General features: G+C 49.1%; 1 protein-coding gene across 1 annotated transcript in view; it reads right to left on the reverse strand.

Annotated features, from left to right (window-relative positions):
- LOC141129358 (uncharacterized) overlaps positions 1-26,684 on the reverse strand; it is a 79,675-nt gene that overhangs the window by 38,793 nt on the left and 14,198 nt on the right. The window contains exons 2-3 of the mRNA XM_073617344.1: positions 5,855-6,076; positions 40-149 (exon numbers count right to left, since the gene is read on the reverse strand). Of these exons, the coding sequence (XP_073473445.1) occupies positions 40-149; positions 5,855-6,076 (332 nt within the window). The remainder of the gene's footprint in view (positions 1-39; positions 150-5,854; positions 6,077-26,684) is intronic.

Genomic DNA, 26,684 nt, shown 5'->3' on the forward strand with positions numbered 1-26,684 from the left:
TGTGACAAATCAAAGACTGCTGATTGGTTGCTGACTTACGGCGGTTCGTAGTTACAGACCAGGAGATACATGTTGCCATCTTCAAATCCCTCAACCTTCTCACAGAATTTCTCTCCACATCCGACGCGTTCCGTGGTGGCCCAGACCATCTGTGAAGAATGACAGGAATTCTCATGGGTGACAGCACCAGAGGATACACGTAACAGGTAACACAGGAAGGACATGTATGATGGGGCCCCTGATCTGCAGAGCCGCACACTCATTATTCATACAGATGGTGACCATATTGGATCAGATCTCATCATTAAGATGTCATTGGGAGATCCGAAGGAGATTGAATAAAGATTGTAAATTGGACAGTCAGCCTCGGGTAGAGAATATAATGGTGAGTCATATGGGGACCCCTAGAAAGACTTTCCCTTATCCAATGTGACCCCCATAGATGATTGAACATAACCTGGAAATGGGGCCACACTCATTGCAGACACCCCTCAGCCAATGTGACCCTTGATTGGTAATTGGACATAACCCTGAAAAGGGGGCCAAACCAATCCCAGACACCCCTCAGTCAATGTGACCCTTGATTGGTGATTGGACATAACCCTAAAAGGGGGCCACACTAATCGCAAACACCCCTCAGCCAATGTGCAGCCAATGTGACCTCTGATTGGTGATGGGACATTCTGTGTATGTCCAAATTTAATGCCCTTCAACCAAACATTGTTCTGAACCTCGAAGTGCCTTGTGACTCTCAACTTTCCTATCTTCAGGGAGAATGTAAAGGCAAAACTTTTTCTATGTTTTGGATGGATTTGGGAAGGTTGGACCCTCTGTCATGTTCCTATTGCTGTCTGTGTCCCCTGTTGGGGAGATTCATCCTCTATTTGTGCCAGTGTCACCGAAAGTGACTGGAAATCCAAATTGTTACACGAGTTGGGGGAAATCTTCCATTGGGGACACATCCTGGAGACACCTGACTATATCTCCAGAGGGGTAAGAAATAGAAAACTACCAGGGGTTTTAACCCTTACCTACTGCATCCAACAACTACAAGGGGTTTCAACCCTTACCTACTGCATCCAACAACTACCAAGGGTTCTAACCCTTACCTACTTTATCCAACAACTACCAGGTGTTCTAACCATTACCTACTGCATAGAGAACGTTGGGTTATACATACATTATAAGGTCATGTCTGGTTTTCTCCAAAGTATTTCTAAGGCCAAATATTTTCTTCAGTTTTGGTTGGAGTAGTGAAAAACTCGGCCAGTGTTTTCTTTTGCTATGTACCTCTGGGGAGACTTTCCCTGACTTCATATGCCAAAGAAATAACAGGAAGTGACACCTGAGGGACATAGACAGAGGCTCTAACCCTTCTCTACTCCATCCAAAACTGGACAGTAACATGGTACGCCTTTATATACACCAGGCTAAGATCTCAGGAACCTTGTACGGGGGTTAAGCCCAGAAAGCCAGGACTCTGCAATGAAATGTCAGGATGCTGCACTGGAACGCCAGCTATCTGCCCATGCTCCAGTCACAGCCATTACCTCTGCACTGAGCTGCACATTGGGTCTGACATGTCTTTTCCTACATAAAAGGTGATCAGCACCCCTCATACCTGTCGCCCCCACCATACCTGTAGCCCCTCATACCAGTAGTCCCCCATACCTCTAGTCCCCCATACCTCTAGTCCCCCATACCTGTAGCCTCCCATACCTGTAGCCTCCCATACCTGTGGCCCCTCATGCCTTTAGCCCCACATGCCTGTAGCCCCTCATACAGGTAGCCCCTCATACCTGTAGCCCCTCATACCTGTAGCCCCTCATACAGGTAGCCCCTCATACCTGTAGCCCCTCATACCTGTAGCACCTCATACCTGTAGCCCCCATACCTGTAGCCCCCATACCTGTAGCCCCTCATACCTGTAGCCCCCCCATACCTTTAGCCCCACATACCTGTAGCCCCTCATACCTGTAGCCCCCATACCTGTAGCCCCTCATACCTGTAGCCCCCCCATACCTGTAGCCCCCCCATACCTGTGGCCCCCTGCCATAAGCAGAAGTGACTCATTACATTTAGTTGTGCCTGGAGGTAATCTGCTCAGGATAGTTTGCTGCATCTCACTTGGCTTACCCTTAGGTTCTGTGTTGCTGTTCCTGGCTTCTGCCTGTAGGTGTCACTGTCACCATTGGCAATATACAGGGGGTCTCCAGCAATGCTACATTATGACTATTTATGTCCCCTCTGGCCAACCACAAGGACATTTATTGGCAGTGGTGCATGCTGGGGAGGATAAACTTGGGGAGTGGCCTGGTGGGGTCTCTTCTGCCTTGGCCGAGGCCTGGGAAGGTGTGTAGTGGAATATACAGGCTATGCTGGAAGCCTGTTGGGCCTAGCACAGAGACCTGGAACTATCCTACTTAAGGGGAATATAGCATCCAATGTAGAGGGTCTGGGGGAGATGTCCTGCTGGAGGAGGAATGAGTCTGACCTTCTGAGGATCCTGGAACTTGTGGAAGCATGAGGATCCTGGAACTTGTGGAAGCATGAGAATCCTGGAACTTGTGGAAGCATGAAGGCACCCACTGCCTGCCTGAGGGGGACAAGGGTCTCAGCGTGATGTCCTTCTTAAGGGAAATTAGTCTGACCCTCTGAGGATTCTGGTACTCGTGGAAGCACGGAGGCACCCACTGCCTGCTGACTGAGGGGGGCATAGCATCCAATGTAGAAGGTCTGGGGAAGATGTCTTGCTGGAGGGGGAATGAGTCTGACCTTCTGAGGATCCTGGAACTTGTGGAAGGATGGGGCCACCCACTACCTGCCTGATGGGGACAAAGGACCCAACATGATGTCCTGTTGGAGGGGAATGAGTCTGATCCTCTGATGATCCTAGAACTTGAAGTATGGGGGCACCGACTGCCTGCTGACTAAAGGGACATAGCATCCAATGTAGAGGGTCTGGGGAAGATTTCCTGCTGGAGGGGGGATGAGTCTGATCCTCTGAGGATCCTGGAACTTGACGTATGGGGCACCCAGGACCTGCTGACTGAGGGGAAAATAGCATCCAATGTAGAGGGTCTGGGGAAGATGTCCTGCTGGAGGGGTGTGTGTCGGACCCTCTGAGGATCCTAGTACACGTGGGAGCATGAAGGCACCCTCTGCCTGCTGACTGAGGGGACATAGCACCCAATTTAGAGGGTCTGGGGAAGATGTCCTGCTGGAGGGGGGATGAGTCTGACCCTCTGAGGATCCTAGTACACGTGAGAGCATGGAGGCACACACTGCCTGCTGACTGAGAGGACATACTTAGCATTCAATATAGAGGGTCTGGGGAAGATGTCCTGCTGGAGGGGGAATGAGTCTGATCCGATAAGGATCCTGGAACTTGAAGTATGGGGCACCCACTGCCTGCTGACTGGTCACCGCCTCATATAAAGTCTCAACTGTTCTTCTTTTTCTTATAGCAATACAGGGATGGAAGCACGTAGTTTATGTTTAGGTTTAGCTAGGTCTGATAACATCTACACATTTAGTAATTATACCCTTATTACTGGATTATTTAATTCCCTCTCTTTCTAGGGCCAACACCCTTGGGATGGGGCTGTTACCTCTCATCCCTTGATTAGATATACGGCCTCCCTTGCTCTATTAAGTGTGTCATGTGATCTGGTTTAGGAACCCTCTGGCTCCCATCCCTCCCGGGAGCTGCGATGCATGCCATGGACCCTCCCCTCCTACAGACAATGTGGGTGGACGTTCATGCGCCATGCATCAACGTCACCTTCTGTGTGTTGCAGGTGCGGTGTCATTGCTGTGGCACCGCCCCTCGTTTCCATGGTAATACCATCTGGCGGCTAGATGGAGAAGTGTAATGGCACCGATGCTGGGCAGTTCTCTTCCCCAGCCAAGGACACCTCCCTCCTGCAGTGCATGCCTACGTGACGTTGGTGGGCGTGTGATGGCCTTGCCCTTTTAGGCTTCACCCAGGGACATCAGATTCACTCTTGTGTGTCGTTGCTCACTTCGGTTTACTACATGAATCACCTTCGATCCCTGGACCCTATGAACTGATCACTGTCTAATTGGTAACTAGAATTCACCTCTAGTTGCACTGTACTGTTAGATTACTTTATTCAACCTTTCTTGGTGATGTGTTTATATCCTTATCGCTTTTCACTTCTTACACCTTACTATTCAACCTCCAATGAAGAGGGTCTGGGGAAGATGTCCTGCTGGAGGGAGAATGAGTCTGACCTTCTGAGGATCCTGGTACTTGTGGAAGCATGGAGGCACCCACTGCCTGCTGACTGAGAGGACATAGCATCCAATGTAGAGGGTCTGGGGAAGATGTCCTGCTGGAGGGAAATGAGTCTGATCCTTGAAGGATCCTGGTACTTGTGGAAGCATGGAGGCACCTGCTACCTGCCTGAAGGGAACAAGGGACTCAACGTGATATCCTGCTGAAGGGGGAATAAGTCTGATACTCTGAGGATCCTGGCACTCGTGGATGCATGAAGGCACACTCTGCCTACTGACTGAGGGGACATAGCATCCAATGTAGAGGGTCTGGGGAAGATGTCCTGCTGGAGGGGGAATGGTTCTGACCTTCTGAGGATCCTGGAACTTGTGGAAGGATGGGGACACCCACTACCTACTTGAGAGGGAGATGGGACTCAACGTGAAGTCCTGCTGGAGAAGGAATGAGTCAGACCCTCTGGGGACCCTGGTACTCGTGGAAGCATGGAGGCACCCACTGCCTGCTGACCTAGGGGACATAGCATCCAATGTAGAGGGTCTGGGCAAGATGATCCCTAATATTTTGGATTTAATTGGAGATAAAGCACTTATCTTTAGGAAAAGGAGTGTTGTAGAAGACAGTTTGGGCACCAATTTGTGAAATCCTGGCTCCTTGCTAACGCTGCAGCTGCAGGGTCTGATGAGGTGACCGTAGTCCTCTGATATCGGCACACAAACCCACCAGACACTAGTTGACAAATAGGTGCTAATTTAGGTCTTCATGATGGAGCCAGCTTTTGAATTCAAATTTTTGGGACATTTGTCCAACCCATGGATTACTGAATTAATAAATTATTTGTAGCACCCTACTAGATAGCTGTTAGGATTAGGTAGTTTAGTTTTTAACTAACCAATGGGGCTGTGTTTGATTAGTTTAGCCTGTTCAGTTTTTCACTTGTTGCAGGTTTGATTGCTCTCTCTGCTTTCTGGAGAACTGTGGGTTGTTTCTGGAACATAGGTGTGGAGCAGCCCACACCTGGCCAATACCCAGACTTTGCTTACAGTTCTACAGAAGGAAGTCTAGTGTCCTCACTTTGTTCTTTTTGGAGTATCCCTCCCACTGCCCCAACCCAATCCAAGTTACCCAAAAATAAAAACACCAAAAAGAGAACCCCTGGACTGTTTATTGAGCTGGAGAGTGACTATGAATGCTTGCCTGGCTACGGAGCAACTGTTGGGAAATGAAACCTTGGACAACTTTCTAGCGGCTCCTATGGGATAGCGCTACATATCTGTAAATCTTCTGAAGTTATACATTAGCTGCCAGATCAGTTCCTTCCACATTTTCATTGTTATCTCTCAACTCTCTATAATATCACCCCACCTCTGTGTTTAATGTTACAGAACCCCGACCATTGACCTAACCCTGAACCAAGAATCAGGACCGTACAATAGCCACACTCACAGCCAGATGCCCATAATACATTTCTTCTTACAAAAACATTGGTCTGAATATTGGGTCCCAATGTATGAACATAGAAAGTGATGAACCCCCATCACCACTTTCATCTGAGGCCCGATTTTAACAAGCCCAGAGCCTGGAGACCCCCATTACCTGGGTGTAGTGGCCACACATTTGGCCCTCCTGGCAGGTGTTGGCAGTGAAGTTGTAAAAGTCTCGCTCATTATGCCAATCGGCCAATCCCATGTCCACATCCAGGCCAGAGCCCGACATCAGGAAGAGGTTCTCCCCCCGGTGTCCACGTTCCTCATTATGTTCCCAGATGCACTTTGCTGCATAGGATGTAGCCAGCTCTTCCAGGGTGGAGTCCCAGCTCTGCAAAGGAAAGATTTGCAGGAATATTCATAATATAATCTTAAAATTCAACAAACAGCCCAAAGCAAGTTCATCCCGGATGGAAGATGAGGTTCCCAAGCTGGAAAGTGACATAATATCTGTGCCGAGACATTATTTTTACCAATTATATCCCCACAGCCAAAGCCTGAGACCCCCAGCATTGGAATATACAGATGTGATGTCATTTATTATATCACCTGACACCCCCTCTGGGGCGGAGTCCCAGAATTGGAATATATAGATGTGATGTCATATTTATTATATCACCTGACACCCCCTCTGGGGCGAAGTTCCAGCATTGGAATATACAGATGTGATGTCATATTTATTATATCACCTGACAACCCCTCTGGGGCGGAGTTTCAGCATTGGAATAGATAGATGTGATGTCATATTTATTATATCACCTGACACCCCCTCCACTCCTGTCCCTCTCCATGCTCCATTCCGGTCCTCCTCTGTGCTCCGCTCCAGTCCCCCTCCATGCTCTGCTCCGGTCCCCCTCCATGCTCTTCTCCGGTCCCCCTCTGTGCTCCTCTCCGGTCCCCCTCCATGCTCTGCTCCGGTCCCCCTCTGTGTTCTGCTCCGGTCCCCCTTCATGCTCCGCTCCAGTCCCCCTTCATGCTCCGCTCCTGTTCCCCTCCATGCTCTGCTCCAGTTCCCCTCCATGCTCTGCTCTGGTCCCCCTCTCTGCTCCGCTCCAGTCCCCCTCCATGCTCCGGTCCCCCTCCATGCTCTGCTCCGGTCCCCCTCTGTGCTCCGCTCTGGTCCCCCTCCATGCTCTGCTCCGGTCCCTCTCTGTGCTCCGCTCCGGTCCCCCTCCATGCTCCGCTCCGGTCCCCCTCCATGCTCCGCTCCGGTCCCCCTCCATGCTCTGCTCTGGTCCCCCTCTGTGCTCTGCTCCGGTCCCCCTTCATGCTCCGCTCCGGTCCCCCTCCATGCTCCGCTCCGGTCCCCCTCCATGCTCCGGTCCCCCTCCATGCTCTGCTCCGGTCCCCCTCCATGCTCCTCTCCAGTCCCCCTCTGTGCTCCGCTCTGGTCCCCCTCCATGCTCTGCTCCGGTCCCTCTCTGTGCTCCGCTCCGTTCCCCCTCCATGCTCCGCTCCGGTCCCCCTCCATGCTCCGCTCCGGTCCCCCTCCATGCTCTGCTCCGGTCCCCCTCTGTGCTCTGCTCCGGTCCCCCCTTCATGCTCCGCTCTGGTCCCCCTTCATGCTCCGCTCCAGTCCCCCTCCATGCTCCGGTCCCCCTCCATGCTCTGCTCCTGTCCCCCTCTGTGCTCCGCTCCGGTCCCCCTCTGTGCTCCTCTCCGGTCCCCCTCCATGCTCTGCTCTGGTCCCCCTCTGTGTTCTGCTCCGGTCCCCCTTCATGCTCCGCTCCGGTCCCCCTTCATGCTCCACTCCGTTTCCCCTCCATGCTCTGCTCCGGTTCCCCTCCATGCTCTGCTCCGGTTCCCCTCCATGCTCTGCTCCGGTTCCCCTCCATGCTCTGCTCTGGTCCCCCTCTGTGCTCCGCTCCAGTCCCCCTCCATGCTCCGGTCCCCCTCCATGCTCTGCTCCGGTCCCCCTCTGTGCTCCGCTCTAGTCCCCCGCCATGCTCCGGTCCCCCTCCATGCTCTGCTCCGGTTCCCCTCTGTGCTCCACTCTGGTCCCCCTCCATGCTCTGCTCCGGTCCCTCTCTGTGCTCCGCTCCAGTCCCTCTCCATGCTCCGGTCCCCCTCCATGCTCCGCTCCGGTCCCCCTCTGTGCTCCACTCTGGTCCCCCTCCGTGCTCTGCTCTGGTCCCCCTCCATGCTCCGCTCCGGTCCCCCTCCGTTCTCCACTCAGGTCCCCCTCCGTTCTCTGCTCCGGTCCCCCTCTGTGTTCCGCTCCGGTCCCCCTTCATACTCCGCTCCAGTCCCCCTTCATACTCCGCTCCAGTCCCCCTTCATGCTCTGCTCTGGTCCCCCTCTGTGCTCTGCTCCGGTCCCCCTTCATGCTCTGCTCTGGTCCCCCTCTGTGCTCCGCTCCGGTCCCCCTTCATGCTCTGCTCCGGTTCCCCTCCATGCTCTGCTCTGGTCCCCCTCCATGCTCTGCTCTGGTCCCCCTCCATGCTCCGCTCCGGTCCCCCTCCGTTCTCCACTCAGGTCCCCCTCCGTTCTCTGCTCCGGTCCCCCTCTGTGTTCCGCTCCGGTCCCCCTTCATACTCCGCTCCAGTCCCCCTTTATACTCCGCTCCAGTCCCCCTTCATGCTCTGCTCTGGTCCCCCTCTGTGCTCTGCTCCGGTCCCCCTTCATGCTCTGCTCTGGTCCCCCTCTGTGCTCCGCTCCGGTCCCCCTTCATGCTCTGCTCCGGTTCCCCTCCATGCTCTGCTCTGGTCCCCCTCCATGCTCTGCTCTGGTCCCCCTCCATGCTCTGCTCCGGTTCCCCTCCATGCTCTGCTCTGGTCCCCCTCCATGCGCTGCTTTGGTCCCCCTCCATGCTCTGCTCCGGTCCCCCTCTGTGCTCCGCTCCAGTCCCCCTCCATGCTCCGGTCCCCCTCCATGCTCTGCTCCGGTTCCCCTCTGTGCTCCACTCTGGTCCCCCTCCATGCTCTGCTCCGGTCCCCCTCTGTGCTCCGCTCCAGTCCCTCTCCATGCTCCGGTCCCCCTCCATGCTCCGCTCCGGTTCCCCTCTGTGCTCCACTCTGGTCCCCCTCCATGCTCTGCTCTGGTCCCCCTCCATGCTCCGCTCTGGTCCCCCTCCATGCTCCGCCTCGGTCCCCCTCCGTTCTCCATTCATGTCCCCCTCCGTTCTCTGCTCCGGTCCCCCTCTGTGTTCCGCTCCGGTCCCCCTTCATACTCCGCTTCAGTCCCCCTTCATACTCCGCTCCAGTCCCCCTTCATGCTCTGCTCTGGTCCCCCTCCATGCTCTGCTCCGGTTCCCCTCCATGCTCTGCTCTGGTCCCCCTCCATGCTCTGCTCCGGTCCCCCTTCATACTCTGCTCCAGTCCCCCTTCATACTCCGCTCCAGTCCCCCTTCATGCTCTGCTCTGGTCCCCCTCTGTGCTCCGCTCCGGTCCCCCTTCATGCTCTGCTCTGGTCCCCCTCCATGCTCTGCTCTGGTCCCCCTCCATGCTCTGCTCTGGTCCCCCTCCATGCTCTGCTCTGGTCCCCCTCCATGCTCTGCTCTGGTCCCCCTCCATGCTCTGCTCCGGTTCCCCTCCATGCTCTGCTCTGGTCCCCCTCCATGCTCTGCTCTGGTCCCCCTCCATGCTCTGCTCTGGTCCCCCTCCATGCTCTGCTCTGGTCCCCCTCCATGCTCTTCTCTGGTCCCATTGTAATCTGAGCATTGTAATCTGTGTTTCCTCTGCTTCAGTTTATGAATGGAGAGGAGCCTCTGTCTCCTCTCCATTCATCTTCAGTGCAGCTGAGGCTATAGATAAAGGGACTGGGGAATTTGTGTAATCAGTGCCTTTCCCTGTCCCAATGGGGAGATGTCAGGGGTCAGGAGTCTGTTTGATGGGTCTGTTTGAAAATATAGATGTGATGTCATATTTATTATATCACCTGACACCCCCTCTGGGGCGGAGTTCCAGCATTGGAATGTTAGGGGTCAGGAGTCTGTTTGATGGGCGCTTCATTAAAAAGGTGGGGTATACATGGGCAGGGCAAAGGGGGTGGAGTCAGGGGTGGAGCCGGGGGGGGCAGCAAAATGAGGTTTCGCCTAGGGTGTCAAAATTCCTTGCACCAGCCCTGCCCTTTATACTATAAACATATATAGATGGGTGCTAACTGACATCGGGTTTTCACTGAAAGGAATATGGCAATTCATAATGTGTAGATCTATTTTTCTGTATTAATACCGCGCATGCGGATAATTTGCCCTTATGTTTCTTATGTTGGATGGTCAATCGGACCCCTTTACATGTTCCAAGTTGAACTCCTGCTGGACCTGTTACCCAAAGGATAACTTTCTTTTGCCTTTTTATGGTTTCTTGTCTAAATGTCTTATGTCTTGTTCTTTACATATTGAATAAAGACAGACTACTTAAAAAAAAAAAAAAAGTTAAATTGTAAAAATAATAAAAAATAAAAAACACACTGACACCATCCACTCCCCCCCCCCCCCCCAAAAAAAAGAAGACATTGTAAAAAAAAAAACAACAACAACAAAAAATTGTAAAAATTAATTAAAAAAAAGTATTGTAAAAAATAAAATTGTAAAAAAATAAAAATAAAGATAAAAAAACTACTGACACAGTCGATGCACCATCAGTGCTGCATATCAGTGCCACTGTCACATGACATTAAAAAAGAAGTAAGATTATTTTTTAATGTCACATGAGAGAGCAAGTAGAGGACAGCGGGAGAGAACCCTTCTAAGAATCTCCATGGAGGACTACTGGTCACAGCACTGGACCGGGACCGGGCGGGCTGATGAGTGAGCATAGTCAGGAGGACTGGGGAGGCACGCCTGAGAAAACTGGGAGATTGCCTTTCCAGAGATGGGTGCAGAACCAGAGGAGAGGACTGTGGAGAAGGGCAGTGGAAAGGGGTCTTTGCAGCCAGGCTGGTTGGTAGGGTCTGAAGAGAGCTATCTGGGAGTGGTAGCCAAGCAGAGGACAGCGGGAGAGAACCCTTCTAAGAATCTCCATGGAGGACTACTGGTCACAGCACTGGACCGGGACCGGGAGGGCTGATGAGTGAGCATAGTCGGGAGGACTGGGGAGGAAAAGCCTGAGAGAACTGGGAGATTGCCTTTCCAGAGATGGGTGCAGAACCAGAGGAGAGGACTGTGGAGAAGGGCAGTGGAAAGGGGTCTTTGCAGCCAGGCTGGTTGGTAGGGTCTGAAGAGAGCTATCTGGGAGTGGTAGCCAAGCAGAGGACAGCGGGAGAGAACCCTTCTAAGAATCTCCATGGAGGACTACTGGTCACAGCACTGGACCGGGACCGGGAGGGCTGATGAGTGAGCATAGTCGGGAGGACTGGGGAGGAAAAGCCTGAGAGAACTGGGAGATTGCCTTTCCAGAGATGGGTGCAGAACCAGAGGAGAGGACTGTGGAGAAGGGCAGTGGAAAGGGGTCTTTGCAGCCAGGCTGGTTGGCAGGGCCTGAAGGGAGCTATCTGGGAGTGGTAGCCAAGCAGAGGACAGCTAGCACTTGGACTATTCTACACCACAGGGGCCCGAGGTCCCTACCCGCAATAGGCAGTTCATTGGGGCCTGGCTGAAGTAGTGTCAGGCCTATCCATGCAGTGCTATCTAGTCTGGAGGAGCGACAGTCTGTGGCAAGGAAAGTGCTGGAGGAGGAATTGGTTAGCAGCAAGTGTTTGTGCTGGAGAGAGAAGAGTGAAACGTATATACAGAAATGTGTAGAGGAGTCCCCAGCAACTTTGCACTAAATCTTCCTGGGCATCCCATAATTCCCAAATCCCCATCCAAGTTTAATCCCCTCAAATAAACAAAACAAAGTAATAGACTGTTTTTTGTCTCTGAGTGACTGGGATGGATTTCTGGCTGGGCAGGGTGACAGGTGAACCACTACACACAGCAACCCCTACGGGGGCATGGCTACAATTGTAATTGCCCGAGTGGCCTAGGTGGCATTATCTGTGTTCTATGATTAGCAAGGATGGGTTTCGTTTTAGTTCTACCTGTTCACTGTTTTTTTGTTTATGTAATGTTATTGTATTGAGCCAGGATATGCCAAGATGCTCCGTTTTGCACTCTTACCTTTTTTATGGAAAACAATAAAAATAAGTTAAAAAAAAAATTAGTCTTCCAAGACCTTTCAACATCCATGGAAGAGCCAAACCCAAATCTAAAACAGAGAGAACTTCACAAAGCCAACAATCATGGAAGAGCTGAACTCAGCTCTAAAGCAATTCAAGGAGACCTTCACAAAGCCAACAATCATGGAACAGCTGAACCCAACTCTAAAGCAATTCAAGGAGACCTTCACAAAGCCAACAATCATGGAAGAGCTGAACTCAACTCTAAAGCAATTCAAGGAGACCTTCACAAAGCCAACAATCATGGAACAGCTGAACCCAACTCTAAAGCAATTCAAGGAGACCTTCAGAAAGCCAACAATCATGGAAGAGCTGAACCCAACTCTAAAGCAATTCAAGGAGACCTTCACAAAGCCAACAATCATGGAAGAGCTGAACTCAACTCTAAAGCAATTCAAGGAGACCTTCACAAAGCCAACAATCATGGAAGAGCTGAACCCAACTCTAAAGCAATTCAAGGAGACCTTCACAAAGCCAAATCTAAGAAAGAGCCAAGCCCAACTTTAAGGCCTCATGTGCACTGCTGCTGGTAAACGGATGTTGAGGAGCAGTTGGGCATTTTTTTCTGTTTTATGATTGGGCAAGCAGGGCACTGAGCAGGTTAGCGTATTGGCGTGGCTCCCCAGCCTGTTACAGTGCTACTCGATGGTGTCACCCACGTGCGTTTTATGAAAACAGTGGGCCCGTGTGCAAGACCACAAGTTGAACCCTTTACTTGATAAATAAAAGAAAAAAATGTGGTATGGCCAGTGCACTATGGCAAAAAGCGGACATGCTTTCAACATGCCAGGAGCATTGCTAAGATTGCTAAAAGACCTGGGATATCTTTGGCCACTTCATACAAAGTAGCAAAGTGGTGCGCTGTGCACGCCGTGGCAAACAGTAGGTGTGGCCAAGTTGTGTTAACAGTGGGAGGGGCTTAAAGGGGCATGGTTAAATAAAACAGAAGTCTTTTGTAAATAAAATATGCTTAAATTGTTTTATAGTGTCTGTAATCTACAATACAGTGAAGGGTTCAACCATTTTACCAAGGAGGAAACCTTGGCAAACATTCTGAGATCTCGGAGAACCCCTGAAATAATGTTCACATTCTACAGCTCATGGAACATCGGTGTGATCAGTGAGCTGTTCATTTATTGTAATTATTTTTAGTAATAGCATTAAATAATAGAATAAATATTGTTAATATATAATGTACCTATTTAATGTGAGATTTCTGCTTGTATATTTTTGCACAGATGCTCAATTCTGGGTCAAACCTGAGACAAGCAGTTGACAGGAGGTCAGTAGGGCACATTACATGGGTGGGGGGTCAGTAGGGCACATTACAGGGGTGGGGGGTCAGTAGGGCACATTACAGGGGTGGGGGGTCAGTAGGGCACATTACAGGGGTGGGGGGTCAGTAGGGCACATTACAGGGGTGGGGGGTCAGTAGGGCACATTACAGGGGTGGGGGGTCAGTGGGGCACATTACATCGGGTGGGGGGTCAGCAGGGCACATTACAGGGGTGGGGGTCAGTAGGGCACATTAAATGGGTGGGGGGGTCAGTAGGGCACATTATAGGGGTGGGGGGTCAGCAGGGCACATTACATGGGTGGGGGGTCAGCAGGGCACATTACATGAGTTGGGGGTCAGTAGGGCACATTACATGGGTGGGGGGTCAGCAGGGCACATTACATGGGTGGGGGGTCAGCAGGGCACATTACATGGGTAGGGGGTCAGCAGGGCACATTACATGGGTGGGGGGGTCAGTAGGGCACATTACATGGGTGGGGGATCAGCAGGGCACATTACATGGGTGGGGGGTCAGTAGGGCACATTACATGGGTGGGGGGTCAGCAGGGCACATTACATGGGTGGGGGGTCAGTAGGGCACATTACAGTGGGCACACTAGTGTTGTGAACATTTTATGAAGATGTATTTAATATATATTGTCACAGTGTCTCCCGGGGTTAGTTCTCCTGCAGCCCGCTCTAAAGCCCGGACTGGGGCAGACTGAGGCTGGTTGAGACCCGTTTGGTAATGGAAAGGTTCCTGAGGTTGCAGAGAAGTGTTTGCAGAGTGGGGATATGTCCGCCTTAGGGTTAGGTCATGGTGGTCATGTCTGTTACTTGGGAAGATACAGGAAACGGTCGTACTAAGATACATTATACCAAAAGGCTGAAAGTGACATGGATTATGTGCAGCGTATAGTGAAATTTCCACCACACTAGGAAACATTACATGGCAGGCAGCAGGGAACCTTATATCAGGGGGCACAGCAGGGCACATTTTGTCAGGAGGGGGGTACAGCAGGGTACTTTACAGGGCAGCAGGGCACATTATGCGGGGGGGCAAATTGCATCAGGGGCACAAGAATGTGGGGGGCACATTGCATCGGGGGCACAGTAGGGCACAAAAATGTGGGGGGTTAATTGCAGAGGGGAGCACAGTAGGGCACAAAAATGTGGGGGGCTCATTGCAGCGGGGAGCACAGTAGGGCACATTATGTGGGGGGCACATTGCCTCGGAGCACATTAGGCCACATTATGTGGGGGACACAATGCATTGGGGGGCACAGTAGGGCACATTATGTGGGGGGCACATTACATAGGGGGCACAGTAGGACACATTATGTGGGGGACATATTGCTTAGGGGGCACAGTAGGACACATTATGTGGGGGCACATTGCATCGGGGGGGCATAGTAGGGCGTATTGTGTGGGGGACACATTGCATCGGGGCACAGTAGGGCACATTATGTGGGGGGGCACATTGCATGGGGGCACAGTAGGGCACATTATGTGGGGGGGCACATTGCATGGGGGCACAGTAGGGCACATTCTGTGGGGGGCACATTATATTGGAGGGCCCAGCAGGGCACATTATGTTGGAGACACAGCAGGGTACTTTACAGGGCAGCAGGGCACATTATGTGGGGGGCATGTTGCATCGGGGGCACAGTAGGGCACATTATGTGGGGGGCACATTGCATCGGGGCACAGTAGGGCACATTATGTGGGGGGTACATTGCATCGGGGCACAGTAGGGCACATTATGTGGGGGGCACATTGTTTACAGTATGCTGTCCTTGTACTCTCTGCAATATATAGTATATATATATATGTGTGTGTGTGTGTGTATCCTGTACTGTATATATACACTGTATATTCTGCCTCCTGTACTATACACTATATATTCTACTCATTGTAGTCCTTTCCTCTCTGGGGATGAACGATGATTGCAGTGACCATGGGGAAGGCAGGTTCTGCCTCATCAACTAGTGGACATCTTTCCCTATCTCCTACGGGCAGGTGCTGCTGCTCAGTCCTGTAAATGCTTTAATTGGTCAGATTAGATGGGGCGGGTGGTGTCTGCAGCGATGCCCGGTGGGGGCACTGTAACCTGGAGTGGCTTTGCATGCTGTGTGTTGGGATGTTGATATGATAGGAAGCCATAGGCGCACCTGCAGTGGCTCATATTTGTCACAGATACCTCCATTTGTGCAGTGTGATTCAGCCCAGCACACATGAATGATATGCTGCTGGCGTCACCCTCCTGGCAGGTGTCACCCGGCCGCACCCCTGCACCCCCATAGAGACGCCACCGTTCTAAAACAGACCACAGAGACCATGAAGCCAACATCCATAGAAGAGTAAAACTCAACACCAAAAGGCTCTGCAGGGACCTTCACATAACCAGCTTCAATTGAACAGCAGAAACCAACTAGAAAAACAGTCTGCAGAGACCTTGAGAAAGCAAACATCCATGGAAGAGCTGAATCCAACTCTAAAACACTCTATAGAGGTCTTCACAAAGCTGACATTCATGGAAGAGCTGAACCTAACTCTAGAACAGTCCACAGAGACCTTCAAAAAGCCAACGTCCATGGAAGAGCTGGAAATAATTCTTAAACAGTCCATAGAGACCTTTTACAAAGCCAAGATCCATGGAAAAGCTGGACCCAATTCTAAAACACTCTACAGAGGTTTTCACAAAGCTGACATCTATGGAGGAGCTGAACCCAACTCTAGAACAGTCCACAAAGACCTTCATAACGCCAACATCCGTGAAAGAGATGAACTTAGCTTTAAAAGAATTCACAGAGAACATCACAAAGCCAACATTCATAGAATAGCTTTAAATAACTATAAACCAGTCCATAGAAGCCTCCATAAAGCCAACATCCATGGAAGAGCTTTAAATAACTATAAACCAATCCATAGAAGCCTTCATAAAGCCAAGATCCATGGAAGAAATAACACTAAAACAGCCCATAGAAGCCTTCACACCGGCAACATCCATGGAAGAGCTGGAACCATCTTTAGAGCAGTTCACAGAGACCTTCACAAAGCCAACATCCATGGAAGAGCTAATCCCAACTTTAGAAGAGGAGTTTCAGGGGGCCCCCTCTGTGCAAACCCATTATACAGAGCAGGTGAGTATAACATGTTTGTTATTTTAAAAAATGCCACTATATCAGCTGGAACTTGACTCTAAATGAGAACGGGTAGTTGAGCGGAGGGGGGCTGTGTGCCACTGGAGCCCTTTGAACTGGAAGCTGGACTACTTTACAACAGGCTGTATGTTTGGACTGTGTGTATACCAGAAACCAATGAATGAAGCCTCTACTTGTGCTCATAATGCTTCATGGTCCCCAGTCTGTTCCAGTCTACCTATACTAGTGCTAAGCAAGAGGTGTCCACTGCTAGCGATACTTTCTATTCTGGAGTATCCTGCATCCCCCAAATCCCCCCAACTTCCAACCAGCAAATAAACTTCCAAAAGAGACAACCCCCAGAGTGATCAATGAGGGGAGTGAATGGACTGATGTGTGGCGGGCTGCCTCTACACTGTGTGGGAAAGAACCTGTCTAACCTTCACAAGCCCCAAAGGGGTAGCGCTACACCACATACCTCACTCCTCATACTTCATACTTCACTCCTCATACCTCACTCCTCATACCTCATACTTCACTCCTCATACCTCACTCCTCATACCTCATACTTCACTCCTCATACCTCACTCCTGATACCTCATACTTCACTCCTCACTCCTCATATCTCATACCTCACTCCTCATACCTCACTCCTGATACCGCACTATGGACAACCCTGACTTCTCATATTTCTCTACTGACATTCTTCATACCTTACTCCTCATACCTCACTCCTAATACCTCACTATGGACAACCATGACCTCTCATATTTATCTTCTGACATTCTTCATACCTTACTCCTCATACCTCACTATGGACAACCCTGACTTCTCATATTTATCTTCTGACATTCTTCATACCTTACTCCTCATACCTCACTATGGACAACCCTGACTTCTCATATTTATCTTCTGACATTCTTCATACCTTACTCCTCATACCTCACTATGGACAACCCTAACTTCTCATATTTATCTTCTGACATTCTTCATACCTTACTCCTCATACCTCACTATAGACAACCCTGACTTCTTATATTTCTCTGACATTCTTCATACCTCACTCCTCATACCTCACTATGGACAACCCTGACTTCTCATATTTCTCTTCTGACATTCTTCATACCTTACTCCTCATACCTCACTATGGACAACCCTGACTTCTCATATTTATCTTCTGACATTCTTCATACCTTACTCCTCATACCTCACTATGGACAACCCTGACTTCTCATATTTCTCTATTGACATTCTTCATACCTCACTCCTCATACCTCACTATGGACAACCCTGACTTCTCATATTTCTCTACTGACATTCTTCATACCTTACTCCTCATACCTCACTCCTCATACCTCACTATGGACAACCCTGACTTCTCATATTTCTCTACTGACATTCTTCATACCTTACTCCTCATACCTCACTCCTCATACCTCATTCCTGATACCGCACTATGGACAACCCTGACTTCTCATATTTCTCTATTGACATTCTTCATACCTTTCTCCTCATACCTCATACCTCACTCCTAATACCTCACTATGGACAACCCTGACTTCTCATATTTATCTTCTGACATTCTTCATACCTCACTCCTCATACCTCACTATGGACAACCCTGACTTCTCATATTTCTCTGACATTCTTCATACCTCACTCCTCACACCTCACTATGGACAACCCTGACTTCTCATATTTCTCTGACATTCTTCATACCTCACTCCTCATATCTCACTATGGACAACCCTGACTTCTCATATTTCTCTATTGACATTCTTCATACCTTACTCCTCATACCTCACTCCTCATACCTCATTCCTGATACCGCACTATGGACAACCCTGACTTCTCATATTTCTCTATTGACATTCTTCATACCTTTCTCCTCATACCTCATACCTCACTCCTAATACCTCACTATGGACAACCCTGACTTCTCATATTTATCTTCTGACATTCTTCATACCTCACTCCTCATACCTCACTATGGACAACCCTGACTTCTCATATTTCTCTGACATTCTTCATACCTCACTCCTCATATCTCACTATGGACAACCCTGACTTCTCATATTTCTCTATTGACATTCTTCATACCTTACTCCTCATACCTCATACCTCACTCCTAATACCTCACTATGGACAACCCTGACTTCTCATATTTATCTTCTGACATTCTTCATACCTCACTCCTCATATTTCACTATGGACAACCCTGACTTCTCATATTTCTCTATTGACATTCTTCATACCTCACTCCTCATACCTCACTATGGACAACCCTAACTTCTCATATTTCTCTACTGACATTCTTCATACCTTACTCCTCATACCTCATACCTCACTCCTCATACCTCACTCCTGATACCGCACTATGGACAACCCTGACTTTTCATATTTCTCTACTGACATTCTTCATACCTTACTCCTCATACCTCATACCTCACTCCTCATACCTCACTATGGACAACCCTGACTTCTCATATTTCTCTACTGACATTCTTCGTACCTCACTCCTCGTACCTCACTCCTCATACGTCAGTACTGACATATCTGCTAAAACTCACACCTCTGTTTATTGTCCAGTCATAAATCTCATATCTCATTCTTAATACCCGATGTCTCAGCCATCATTCCTCATTAATCACACCACATACTTCATGCTTGATGTCTCAGTTCTCATACCTCACTACAGACATATGGGATACACCTTTCTACTGACCATTCATAAATTCCATCCCTTACTCCTCATGCCTCATACCTTATTGCTTCATTTGTCATACCACATGCCTCATACATACCTATATGATCCCATCACATCACAGCCTATACATGGATTGCCATGAACATAACAATCATTGTGCCATCTGTTTGGTATGAAGATAAATGAGCCATTCTGTTTTAGTAGAGTAACAGTTATTTGACAGTATAACTTGTCTCAAATGAGAAGAAAACCTGTCACCTTAAGGTATATATGTGGATGAAGCTCTCCGCTAGAGACCAGGGGCAGCACCCTATGGAATATTGCATGACATATGACCATAGAAAATGATGCATGTAGAAAAGAAAATATGAAAATGTTACAAACAATAACATCATATATGTAGCTAAACCGTTTCCAAGCTCACAGGAGATCGTGTATCAAAGAGGTTTGGGGTGATATTCAGGAACACCTCCTCAACCTAACCAGAGTATTAGTTAGATTTGCCCTGACATGACAAGTTGTGAATTGAAATGGAGCCATAAGAGAACTGAGCTCTGAGTCCAAAAGGATGTGTTCCAGGAAGGGCTTCCATCTCGTGAAGAACCGCTTTGTGGGTTCAAGGTTCTACACTATTCTTTCAAGTCTTTCGATATACATTAAAGATTTAAGCTCCCTGTTCACCATCTGGATGGAAGGGGCAGTTGGTGTTGTCCACCATTTAAGAATTACCCTGCTGGCTAGCAAAAGACAGAGATGTATCAACTGAGGGAAGTGGGTGAGATGTGTGGAGCCCGTTGGAGGACACTGATTTTTACCGTTGAATAGACAGAGTGAAGGGTCTTTAGGAATGGTGACACTTGTGACTCCAAAATATAGGCCATTACATGGTCCCAGAAGGTTGAGATATCCTGGAGGTTCCAGAAACAATTCATGTTGGCCACTCTTTATGGCTATACCATCCCCCACTCTTTAGTGAAGATTTACCACAAGATGTTGGAGGGTGTCTGTGTAAAATTGTGCCCATTAGTGAGGTCAGGTACTGATGTTGGATGAGAGGACCTGACTCACCATCAGTGTACCCTTTCATCCCAAAGGTGATCAGCAGGAATAAGGACAGGGCTCTGTACAGGACAGTTCCTCCACACCAAACTGGTCACACCATGTCTTTATGGACATACAAACGCACATTCCGCACTCCGCTAACAACCTTTATCTGTGTCAGAAGAGTCCGACATTCTCTCCCTTGTCAGACAAGACTGGGTTTAGGGTTAAGCCCATTGGGTGAAATGCCTCCGAGGGGAAGAGTCACGTCTAATGAAGGAGAAAGTGGATCCCATAGAGCCCGATCTTCAACGGCAGGGTGCTGCAAATGGAGTCCGGATCTGTGCCATTTATATCCATTTTTGTCATTTGAATTTTCTAGAAGCCAAACCCGAAAGCATAAGAACTATGTAGGAGCCAAAACCAAATCTTCTGCCCAATGTTGGAGCAAAAATCTGCTTCTGGCTTGTGTCCCATACACATGAGATGATGGTTGGCCAATCTCACATCCATGGGGAGAGGGAGACATCCTCCAGCCAATAGTTGTTGCTGGGAAATGGACAACCCAGGCTGGAAACTGCTTTCTGATCTCCACTGTTCCCTCTAAGATATCCATCAATAGTCCCTCCCCCCTCACTGACAGTCCCTCACCCATCAATAGTCCCTCCCCCACTTCCGAGGATTGGTGTATACAGTATCTGACAAAAGTAAGTACACCCCTCAGTCACATTTGTGTAAATCTTTTCTTCTACCCTATTGATCATCTGTGGGTCGGAAGATGGAGGAGCACAAGGTCTCTAACATCCACCAGCTCTGTGATGTCATCATGGAGGAGGGGAAGAGGACTCCAGTGACAACCTGTGAAGCTCTGGTGACCTCCATGTCCAAGAGGGTTAAGGCAGTGCTGGAAAATAATGGTGGCCACACAAAATATTGACACTTTGGGCCCAATTTGGAGATTTTCACTTAGGGGTGTACTGACTTTTGTTGCCAGCGGTTTAGACATTAATGGCTGTGTGTTGAGTTATTTTGAGGGGACAGTAAATTTACACTGTTATACAAGCTGTACACTCACTACTTTACATTGCAGACAAGTGTCATTTCTTCAGTGTTGTTACATGAAAAGAGAGAAGAAAAGATTTACACCAATGTCACTGAGGGGTGTACTTACTTTTCTCAGATACTGTATGTGGAACTGGGCTGTCTATGCCTATTAATAACAAGGAGCAGTTCTCATTCTTCATATCCTTTCTATATTGCCTGCCTAGGCCATAGCAGCTCCATCGTCATCCTGACTATCCCCGATCCACCCAGGATTGTCACATTCAGGAGGAGATCATATAATTGTGATGATGTTATTATCTTCCCTGCTCATTACCTGACACCTTTCCATGACCACATCCAGGGGAAGATGAAAGAGGTCCGACCTGTCTACTACAAAGAGGTCCGACCTGTCTACTACAAAGAGGTCCGACCTGTCTACTACAAAGAGGTCCGACCTGTCTACTACAAAGAGGTCCGACCTGTCTACTACAAAGAGGTCCGACCTGTCTACTACAAAGAGGTCCGACCTGTCTACTACAAAGAGGTCCGACCCGTCTACTACAAAGAGGTCTGACCCGTCTACTACAAAGAGGTCTGACCCGTCTACTACAAAGAGGTCCGACCCGTCTACTACAAAGAGGTCTGACCCGTCTACTACAAAGAGGTCCGACCCGTCTACTACAAAGAGGTCTGACCTGTCTACTACAAAGAGGTCTGACCCGTCTACTACAAAGACGTCCGACCCGTCTACTACAAAGAGGTCTGACCCGTCTACTACAAAGAGGTCCGACCCGTCTACTACAAAGAGGTCTGACCTGTCTACTACAAAGAGGTCTGACCCGTCTACTACAAAGAGGTCCGACCCGTCTACTACAAAGAGGTCTGACCCGTCTACTACAAAGAGGTCCGAACTGTCTACTACAAAGAGGTCTGACCCGTCTACTACAAAGAGGTCCGACCTGTCTACTACAAAGAGGTCTGACCTGTCTACTACAAAGAGGTCTGACCTGTCTACTACAAAGAGATCTGACCTGTCTACTACAAAGAGGTCTGACCCGTCTACTACAAAGAGATCTGACCTGTCTACTACAAAGAGGTCTGACCTGTCTACTACAAAGAGGTCTGACCCGTCTACTACAAAGAGATCTGACCTGTCTACTACAAAGAGGTCTGACCTGTCTACTACAAAGAGATCTGACCTGTCTACTACAAAGAGGTCTGACCCGTCTACTACAAAGAGATCTGACCTGTCTACTACAAAGAGGTCCGACCCGTCTACTACAAAGAGGTCTGACCGTCTACTACAAAGAGGTCCGACCTGTCTACTACAAAGAGGTCTGACCGTCTACTACAAAGAGGTCTGACCAGTCTACTACAAAGAGGTCCGACCCGTCTACTACAAAGAGGTCCGACCTGTCTACTACAAAGAGGTCTGACCCGTCTACTACAAAGAGATCTGACCTGTCTACTACAAAGAGGTCTGACCCTTCTACTACAAAGAGATCTGACCTGTCTACTACAAAGAGGTCCGACCTGTCTACTACAAAGAGGTCTGACCCGTCTACTACAAAGAAATCTGACCTGTCTACTACAAAGAGGTCCGACCTGTCTACTACAAAGAGGTCTGACCCGTCTACTACAAAGAGGTCCGACCTGTCTACTACAAAGAGGTCTGACCCGTCTACTACAAAGAGGTCCGACCTGTCTACTACAAAGAGGTCTGACCCGTCTACTACAAAGAGGTCTGACCCGTCTACTACAAAGAGGTCCGACCTGTCTACTACAAAGAGGTCTGACCCGTCTACTACAAAGAGGTCCGACCTGTCTACTACAAAGAGGTCTGACCCGTCTACTACAAAGAGGTCCGACCCGTCTACTACAAAGAGGTCCGACCCGTCTACTACAAAGAGGTCTGACCCGTCTACTACAAAGAGGTCTGACCCGTCTATTACAAAGAGGTCCGACCTGTCTACTACAAAGAGGTCTGACCGTCTACTACAAAGAGGTCCGACCTGTCTATTACAAAGAGGTCCGACCTGTCTACTACAAAGAGGTCCGACCCGTCTACTACAAAGAGGTCCGACCCATCTACTACAAAGAGGTCCGACCCGTCTACTACAAAGAGGTCCGACCTGTCTACTACAAAGAGGTCTGACCGTCTACTACAAAGAGGTCCGACCTGTCTACTACAAAGAGGTCTGACCGTCTACTACAAAGAGGTCTGACCTGTCTACTACAAAGTGGTCCGACCCGTCTACTACAAAGAGGTCCAACCTGTCTACTACAAAGAGGTCCGACCCGTCTACTATAAAGAGGTCTGACCTGTCTACTACAAAGAGGTTCGACCTGTCTACTACAAAGAGGTCCGACCTGTCTACTACAAAGAGGTCCGACCCGTCTACTACAAAGAGGTCTGACCGTCTACTACAAAGAGGTCTGACCGTCTACTACAAAGAGGTCCGACCTGTCTATTACAAAGAGGTCCGACCCGTCTACTACAAAGAGGTCCGACCCATCTACTACAAAGAGGTCCGACCCGTCTACTACAAAGAGGTCCGACCTGTCTACTACAAAGAGGTCTGACCGTCTACTACAAAGAGGTCCGACCTGTCTACTACAAAGAGGTCCGACCCGTCTACTACAAAGAGGTCCGACCTGTCTACTACAAAGAGGTCCGACCCATCTACTACAAAGAGGTCCGACCCGTCTACTACAAAGAGGTCTGACCGTCTACTACAAAGAGGTCTGACCGTCTACTACAAAGAGGTCCGACCTGTCTACTACAAAGAGGTCCGACCCGTCTACTACAAAGAGGTCCGACCTGTCTACTACAAAGAGGTCCGACCCGTCTACTACAAAGAGGTCTGACCCGTCTACTACAAAGAGGTCCGACCCGTCTACTACAAAGAGGTCCGACCTGTCTACTACAAAGAGGTCCGACCCGTCTACTTCAAAGAGGTCTGACCCGTCTACTACAAAGAGGTCCGACCCGTCTACTACAAAGAGGTCTGACCGTCTACTACAAAGAGGTCTGACCTGTCTACTACAAAGAGGTCTGACCCGTCTACTACAAAGAGGTCTGACCTGTCTACTACAAAGAGGTCTGACCTGTCTACTACAAAGAGGTCTGACCTGTCTACTACAAAGAGGTCCGACCTGTCTACTACAAAGAGGTCTGACCTGTCTACTACAAAGAGGTCTAACCCGTCTACTACAAAGAGGTCTGACCCGTCTACTACAAAGAGGTCCGACCTGTCTACTACAAAGAGGTCTGACCGTCTACTACAAAGAGGTCTGACCCGTCTACTACAAAGAGGTCCGACCTGTCTACTACAAAGAGGTCTGACCCGTCTACTACAAAGAGGTCTGACCCGTCTACTACAAAGAGGTCTGACCCGTCTACTACAAAGAGGTCCGACCCGTCTACTACAAAGAGGTCTGACCTGTCTACTACAAAGAGGTCTGACCGTCTACTACAAAGAGGTCCGACCCGTCTACTACAAAGAGGTCCGACCTGTCTACTACAAAGAGGTCTGACCCGTCTACTACAAAGAGGTCCGACCTGTCTACTACAAAGAGGTCTGACCCGTCTACTACAAAGAGGTCTGACCCGTCTACTACAAAGAGGTCTGACCCGTCTACTACAAAGAGGTCCGACCCGTCTACTACAAAGAGGTCCGACCTGTCTACTACAAAGAGGTCTGACCCGTCTACTACAAAGAGGTCTGACCCGTCTACTACAAAGAGGTCCGACCTGTCTACTACAAAGAGGTCTGACCCGTCTACTACAAAGAGGTCTGACCCGTCTACTACAAAGAGGTCTGACCCGTCTACTACAAAGAGGTCCGACCCGTCTACTACAAAGAGGTCTGACCCGTCTACTACAAAGAGGTCCGACCCGTCTACTACAAAGAGGTCCGACCTGTCTACTACAAAGAGGTCTGACCCGTCTACTACAAAGAGGTCTGACCCGTCTACTACAAAGAGGTCTGACCCGTCTACTACAAAGAGGTCCGACCCGTCTACTACAAAGAGGTCCGACCCGTCTACTACAAAGAGGTCCGGACCGTCTACTACAAAGAGGTCATAGAACTCGCTGAATCACTGGCTGTGCGCCACAAAGACCAAGCTGTGCGCTGCGGGAAACCCTGCGATTCAGTACTGGTTCCCGCATCGCACCTGAATCGCACACTGAGATCTGCGAACCCCTGGGGGTGCCAATATAAAGTTAATGACACCCCCAGATCGGTGCGCAGATTGCAGTGCAAACTGTGAATTGGTGCAGAAATCGGAACGTATAAGTGTCAACACCCAATGCGATTCGATTCCAGTGCTCACCATTTTGGTGCGAATGCAATGTGATCATTATAAACACTTGCTGCTACAAAGACTTTTGGAAACATATAGTATATGTACAGCTACGTAGTTCCTAGATGTGTAGTCCTCACTGTGTTTTTATTCTTTGTACATCCAGTTATAATGATGTTTAATTTGTATGTAGCACCGTGGCCCTGTGAGATACGATATTTCGTTCTACTGTATGTTCTTATGTGTAGTGGAATGACAATAGAGCTTGACTTGTGATTTCAGTCATACAGTTTGTAGGGCTGAAATCACATCACACAGACTTCGCATGTAATCTGCACAGCAATGCGATGCGATTCACATGCGATATCAATCATCGCACCCTAACCCTAAGTGTGAACCCAACACCATCTTATTACTAAGCACGGCTGATATTCCTATAGTGGTGAAGCCTCATTCGTGTCTATCAGATGATACAACAAAGTGCGAAGGTGCTATTCTATGTACATTGATACAATAAGATACAATAAGATACAATAAGATACAAAGGTGAATAAAGCAATCCATCAAACATGTTCCTCCTGTAATCTCATACTGAGAGCCTCACACCTACTAATAGGGATGAGCTTTGTGTTCGAGTCGAACCCATGTTCGACTCAAACATCGTCTGTTCGCCCGTTCGCCGAATTGCGAACGATATGGGCCGTTCGCGCCAAATTCGTGTGGTGCGTCACGGCCCATAATTCACTGCGGCATCGCAGTGCATTGCTGACTGATGATTGGCTAAGCATGCACTATGACCCGCATGCTTGGCCAATCACAGCGCCGCCTGAACAGAGAGCCGTAATTGGCCAAAGCCAAGGAGGCTTTGGCCAATTATGGCTCAGGGGGTTTAGTACACGCCCCACACTATATAAGGCCGCCTGCACGGCGGTCCTGTGTAGTGTGACAGACAGTGTCATTTGATTTGAGTTAGATAGATTAGGCAGAACAGTCAGTCAGTTTAGCTGCACTTACAGTGTATTGTGTATATATATGCATCCCAGGTGTTGCATATATATATATATATATATATATATATACACTGTATTCAGTTTAGCTAGATCCGTTCCTGTTATCTTCCTACTGACAGGCAGGCTTGTCTTGTTACAATATTTACAGCTACCTGAAGAAAATTACTGGTGTTCTTTTGATCCTATTAGTACCACAGTCAAGAAGCTAGACTATTTACAGTTAGTGCGGTGCGTCCTGCTCACAGTGTTCAGCTAAAACTACAAGTTAGTGGGGTGCGTCCTGCTCACAGTGTTCAGCTAAACCTACAAGT

Source organism: Aquarana catesbeiana, linkage group LG01 (genome assembly GCF_042186555.1).
Source record: "Aquarana catesbeiana isolate 2022-GZ linkage group LG01, ASM4218655v1, whole genome shotgun sequence".
Classification (NCBI taxonomy): Eukaryota; Metazoa; Chordata; class Amphibia; order Anura; family Ranidae; genus Aquarana; species Aquarana catesbeiana.